The 6,328-nt window shown below is 39.7% G+C and overlaps 1 protein-coding gene across 1 annotated transcript in view; it reads right to left on the bottom strand.

Moving 5' to 3' along the window:
* Window positions 1–5,691, bottom strand: part of lancl1 (LanC antibiotic synthetase component C-like 1 (bacterial)) — a 9,313-nt gene extending 3,622 nt beyond the window's left edge. Inside the window, exons 1-6 of the mRNA XM_050063218.1 lie at window positions 5,629–5,691; window positions 5,153–5,274; window positions 4,946–5,063; window positions 3,437–3,647; window positions 1,277–1,424; window positions 677–823 (exon numbers count right to left, since the gene is read on the bottom strand). Of these exons, the coding sequence (XP_049919175.1) occupies window positions 677–823; window positions 1,277–1,424; window positions 3,437–3,647; window positions 4,946–5,063; window positions 5,153–5,239 (711 nt within the window). The 5' untranslated portion in view covers window positions 5,240–5,274; window positions 5,629–5,691. The remainder of the gene's footprint in view (window positions 1–676; window positions 824–1,276; window positions 1,425–3,436; window positions 3,648–4,945; window positions 5,064–5,152; window positions 5,275–5,628) is intronic.
* Window positions 5,692–6,328: the final 637 nt, after the last annotated feature.

Below are 6,328 nucleotides of genomic sequence, written 5' to 3'. Positions count from 1 at the left end.
AGAAATGTGAAAGGCTCGTTTCTCCTCTGACACATCACATACCTGTGTTCGGCTGGCTCAGCTGTTCACATACTTCTGGGCAGTCATGACACCAAGAAGAGGATATTATTGGAGCCGACTTCTCCGTCGCCCGGTAAACCGATGGCCGCCGTAATTGACAGAAATGCATTACTGTCTGTGTCTGTGACCCCCGTTCAACCCTCAATCGGTGGGATTCGCCTTTCGTTTCTGCTGGTGGTTGAAATCTGTAGGCTGCTCGCACAGCGTGCTGAATGATTTAAGCCTATTTTGCTCGCTCAAAACTATTTTTAGTCGCAAATGCGAGTGCCGTGACGGACGGATCGCCACACTGCCGACATTTTATTCCGCCCGTCACGGCACGCCATTTGATTGCGTTATCAAAACACGCCGCTATTATTCGGCCTTGCTTTTAAATTATTCCACCGAATACCGAATATTTTGCAACATTCGGCCGAATATATTCGGTTACCGAATATTCGGTGCATCCCTATAACAAAATAACCCGCCAATCTGTGGCTGGCTCATTTGTAAATATAAAGTCCATGCATGTATTTTCTTTAATGTATATTAAGTGTTAATGTATTACTTCTAATGGAGATATGAAGAAAGGTTAGGCTCCACAAACTGGACATAAGCTGCTTGAGACTTGCTTTACCTGCATGAGAAAGTAGTAGATGCCAGCCAGGCCGTGGGCGGCGCCGACGTACTGCTCCTGGTACCACTCGTACATCAGAGGGCTGTGGTTCTGGAACCTCAACCTCTTGCTGAGGTTGTCGCCTGACACCAGCACGGCCTCACTGATCTGAAGAGGGAAATAACACATCCCGCCTCACAAACACACCTAATCTGTACAATTGAAAGAAATCAATGGAGACAAATTAGAGCGATTGGACATCAATATGTGCAAGAGTGAGCAAATTAGCACCTAACGGTAAATCAAGACTGCTGGGGGGTAGCAAGCTAGGAGTTAGAGGAGCAGGTCTCTAACTCCAAAGTCTCCAAATAGTATTATTTCACTTTGTTTCACACTCAGGGTGGTTTTTAATATCTAGTTAATGCATTTCTCCTCTTTTTCTTCAGTTATTTCCAACCCTTTCATCGATGTAGCTTTAATTTCCTCTTTGTCTGGCCTGTTTAAAGTTCTTGTACGTACTGTCTAAGAAGTCATGGATGATCATTCAGCCTGTCCTGGATGAAAAAGTCCTCCTGTACCGCCTTACATCACGGTGATTTTTTAGCTCTGTATGTGACCCACCTGCTGGATGTACTGCAGCGGGATCCTGTCCTGCCCGAGCTGCTGGTTGATGAAGACGAGGGCGTAGAGGTAACCCATCCGCCCGTAAAGCATCTCATCAGGAAGCCCGCCCGCACCTGTCACCACATGCTGGTGCATCTGCAGCAGTCTGGGAGATCGGCACAAGAGACACAATCAGGATGACCTTTTGTCATGACTGACTATTTTAACAACTAACTATCCGTGACAGTGTTCCCCCTAATTATAATGCAGCGGGTGGCCTGCCTCACCTATTAACGATTTAATCAGTTTGTTTTTAAATAATAAATATAGACATTAAGAAATAAACTTGACACTTCAGGGTTGAAATAATTTCCCTTAATCATGCATAGTTTAAGTATGAGTCTCTGAACGCTGTGATATTATTTCCACCTTTGAAGGTTGTTAATCTCTTCATAGTCGTAGTTTTAACATTTAATGTTCGTCTCATGCAAGGAGAGGAGCATCGTCAATCTGACAGATGACGTGATGCACATCTTTGATGCAAAATGCAAACATGGAAAGATGAATTGGATTATATTAACAGGAAGTATAAAACATGTCTCCTATGTCCCTTATAATTTAAGAAATCCCACTAAATTGTGAGGGAAATTCATTTGCTCCTGGCAGTAACTGATACATTTTAATTTCTCTGACAACATACAGACTCAAAACATTTTTACTGTATCAATGTGGAGAATTGCCAACTTTAAAATCCCACATTTGTACCTTGAGATAGCTATATTTGTAAAATCCCGTGCATTATGTTCCTCATGTTAAAGATTCTTAAAGTTGATCCTGCTATTAGCCATTATTTAACTTAAATAAAACACTGCATGGTGACCTGAAACACCCCCCACATTTTTATGGGCAAAATTTCAAAACTTTTCCATGACCAGGGTGCCTACAGGTGTCAGACAGTAAAATTTAATGCTTTTTAAACCCTTTCAAGACACATTTTCACCAAGTTTAGGAAAGATTTTTGGACAAATCAAGTGAGTAAGTGCAAGTATGAAGTAAAATGACAGTATTATATTATTAGATTTGTAAATAAAGAAAAGCGGACTTTCAAATAAAAAAAAAAAAGCTTCACTTGTTTTTATTAAACGAATTAAAAGATGCATAAATGGAATTAGATAAAATGTCTGTAGCAGTTAAGATCTCACAAATTCAAATTTAAGAGTATTTAATGACTTGTAAAGCGACACTTACCTTTCTGGAAATTTTACGCTTTTCTTTGTTTAGGTTAAAATGCTATTAATAAGTTGATGGCACACTGAAACGTAAGTGAATTCCACCAGAGATAAAAACTCATATCTCTAATATGGTTCTAAGAAAAATTCCGACCAATCATTGTATTCAGACCAAATGCAATGATTGGCCGAGCGTCCTTTCTGTCTTCCCCACGTATTTTTTTTTTTTTACTAAAAAAAAATGCAAGAAAGGTAAGCTTTAAGGCCTTATTGTTGTAACATTGAATTTCAGACATTTTACGACTTTCAAAGGCCCTGCATCCATAATTAAGATTTTTTTTAATTTGTCTTTCTTGGCAGCAACATATCAGATTTAAAAATGACAACACATATGCGATGGTGAATGAAACAGTGTCACATGTCAACGCATATTTGAGCTACGTTAAGTCAAGAGCTGCAGAAAATTAACTAGCTGTTGTCACATTACATGGAAGGTTAACCACAGAAGATTTAAACACAACAAAACTGCATGACTTCTCCAAAACTTTCAATGATTTTGACTAGGACTTTTCCAGGCCTGAAAATGAGATTGTGAAACTGGTCTTCCATGACCATGAGAGAGAGGGTGCTGTGTACAGTTAATTGTACACTTTGTATAATAAATGTAATCACAATCCTACCTTTGGCGGTCAATTACACTGGATCAGGCGTGTTATTCACCTATTAGTACTGGTCTGCTTCATCCACTTAAAGTGGTCACTGATTAACAGCCCAGTCAATAGCAAGCATTTAGTTTAAGTAGCATGTGAATGCATTTCTGTACACTGGAAAACAAGACCTATTGTCCTTCAGCTGCAGATACTTATGATAGATTACCCTAAATTACATACCTCAGGAACCATAACACTTTTATATAATCAATACCTAAAAAATTCATATCCACACTGACCTGTTGATGCACTCCTCTGTCTCGTGCACCCTCTGCAGGCGATGGTACACCGCAGCGGCTATAGCCAGGGGCCCCGCATCCCCGCACAGAAAGGTGACGTCATGGCGTCGGGTCAAACACTTCAGACTGCGGCTGACATATTCCAGAGCTCTCTGAAGGAGGGTGGAGTCGTTGTACACGTTATGGAGGTGCAGGTAGAGCAGAGCAATGCCTGTGGACAGAGAGACAGTACGTGGTATCATTGTAAGCATTGGAAACTGTGTCAAACCATAACTGAAGTAAGGCTGCATATTTGGTAACGTATAGAATAATTTAGGCCCCGATCACACAGAAAGCATTTTGCAGGTTGCCAAACACAAGATGCACAAGGACAGGCAGAAGGTACTTGCTGTAGCTCTGGTTGAGGGTGAGAGGCTGTCAGCAAATTGTTTGTTGGGCACAGGGAGACAGAGATCTGTGTGGGGACATGAGACCCTAATAAAGAGGGTGGATGATGGGGAGTACCACCAGTCAGTCCAGGAGCCATGATGGACGTTTCCAGGCATATTCTAGGATGACTCAAGGGCAGTTTGGCAATGATATTGGGCCATATAGCTCTGGGAATCCAGCATCCACTACCACCAGTTTCTCCTCCATTGTTTACCAACTGTAAACTTGTTGTTGTGACACTACAGAAGGCCCGCCTCTCAAATCATCTGATTGGACAATGGGAAAAAAAGTGGAGGTAACGTAGGGTGCTTTTCCGCTCCGAGTTGACATTTTTTCAACTTGAGGAGTTCAGTGCGCTCCGGCAAAAACGCCAGGCGCCTAGAGCACGGACACATGGGGTGCGTAGGGCTGAAACAATAAATCAGTCATTAATTTAACTGAAGTTTAAAGTATATTGATTGTATATTTATCAGTCAGATATTTCTGATCAAAAAATGCCAAATTCCTCTGGTTCCAGCTCCTTAAATGTGAATATTTTCTGGATTTATTGGTAAACTAATTACTGTAGCAAAGAAATAACCAAATGTTTGGGGGTTTTTTACCGTTGGTCACACAAAAGAAGACATATTAATGAGGCAATTTGGGCTATGGGAAACTGTGACATCGGTTTATCTTTTCTTGTGACATTATAAAGTCTAAACAATTAATCAAGGGAGATTATCATCATTAGTTACAGCACTTTCTGACAGAACTCTCATATTTAATGTTTAATATCTATTTAAGGCAGCAGCCCTTTAACAAGACATGAAAGTGTGTCAGATGCCTCAGTGAATCATGTTTTGTAATGTGATGTATGACCCTGATCCACTGTGAAGGGAAATCGAAGCATTAACAAAACATTTCCATGCACAAAACTGTTTTTTTAAATGAGTATAATACATAAGGCAAACAAAGTGTGCATTAATGTCATGTGTGCAGCCTTTCTTCTTGACATTACATTGACTCACAGTTACATGAATGCAATTCCCTGCAATCTGATAATGTGATATCACTTATAAGAGGTGTGTGATGATGTGTCACCTGCCCAGCCGGTGTAACTGGTGCAATCTCTTGGGTCAGCAGACTTCAGCCCATTCTCCATGACAGCTAAAAGCTCGCTGACCTTGCTGCTCAGCCGCTGGGCAAACTCTGATGTGAGCTGAAGGTACAGAGAATGTTAAATGAGGAGGGTTAGTGGACATGAATCACATGCACACACACATACACCTTCCACTCTTCATTCATTACCTTTCCCTGGGAGTCAAACAACCCCTGTGTGGACGCAGGGGTCCCATCATAGTCGTGATAAGGATTCCTCAAGGCTCTTGTGTCCATGTTCACGGCTCTGTCACTGCTGCACTGTTCAATATCTGGGCCAGAAAGAAATAACCGGATTAGGGATGAAGCAATATGAGGCTCAGGAGACACAAGAGGCGAGTGTGATAGTGGTAAAGCTAAACATAGTGAGCTATCGATCTTTTAAGGGAATAAAAAGCCACATAACGAAGCTGCATCCACCCACACACGCACAAAATAATGAGGCTTTAGCGCGCTGATGCTTCTAGCTAGCTTAGCTACACCGCTAAAGCTAACGGCTAACATCTACTCGTGCAACCCGTGTTGTAACAACATTAGAAAACAAATAATACATCCAATATATATGTCGTATCTATTCAAAGTCATGAACTGGGATAAAGGTGTGCGATTCATACACAGAGAAATACCTGCGCCAGTGCTACACTGTTGATGTTGTTCAATCTTCTTCGCCTCTAAATTTTACTGAGGATTATTAGCGCGCTACTCCCCCTGCTGCTGCGGAGGTGTAACTACAGCTCACAGGATGAAGTGCTGTGGTGATGGGAAAAATCTCAAAAACATGGATAATAAAGACATAAAAAATGTAAAGTCATAAAAAAAATAAAAATAAAATAATTAATAATAACCTACTCTAAATTTTCACACTTGTAGTACATATTTGTACAGATCTCATATACGTGTATTTCTTATACAACATTTATCTGTCTTAAAATGTTCTTATATTTTTATATTTATATTTATGTATTGCGTTTAATGTTGTAACATAATGCACTATGCCCATAGCTTAACAGTATGAGAGCAACTATAATGTATCCCAGTTTTCTGCCAGGGATCAATGATAATAATAATTATAATTTCATTATACCTATAATATTATATTATAATAAAGTATTATAATATATTTCTAGTATCCTATTCTAGTCTTACATTTATATTTAGCACATGTGTAATGCACATATTTGAACATATTTCATAAACATCTTATCATCTCTTTCTTATATAAATGTATGTATATAAAATATGTAGATATTGTGTTATATATTGTAGCATAATGCACATTTTTTTTCTTTGCATACTTCTTATTTCTATTTTCGTATAATTTCTCTA

Source organism: Epinephelus moara, chromosome 15 (assembly GCF_006386435.1).
Source record: "Epinephelus moara isolate mb chromosome 15, YSFRI_EMoa_1.0, whole genome shotgun sequence".
NCBI lineage: Eukaryota > Metazoa > Chordata > Actinopteri > Perciformes > Serranidae > Epinephelus > Epinephelus moara.
This window is presented reverse-complemented; position numbering and strand designations above follow the sequence as displayed.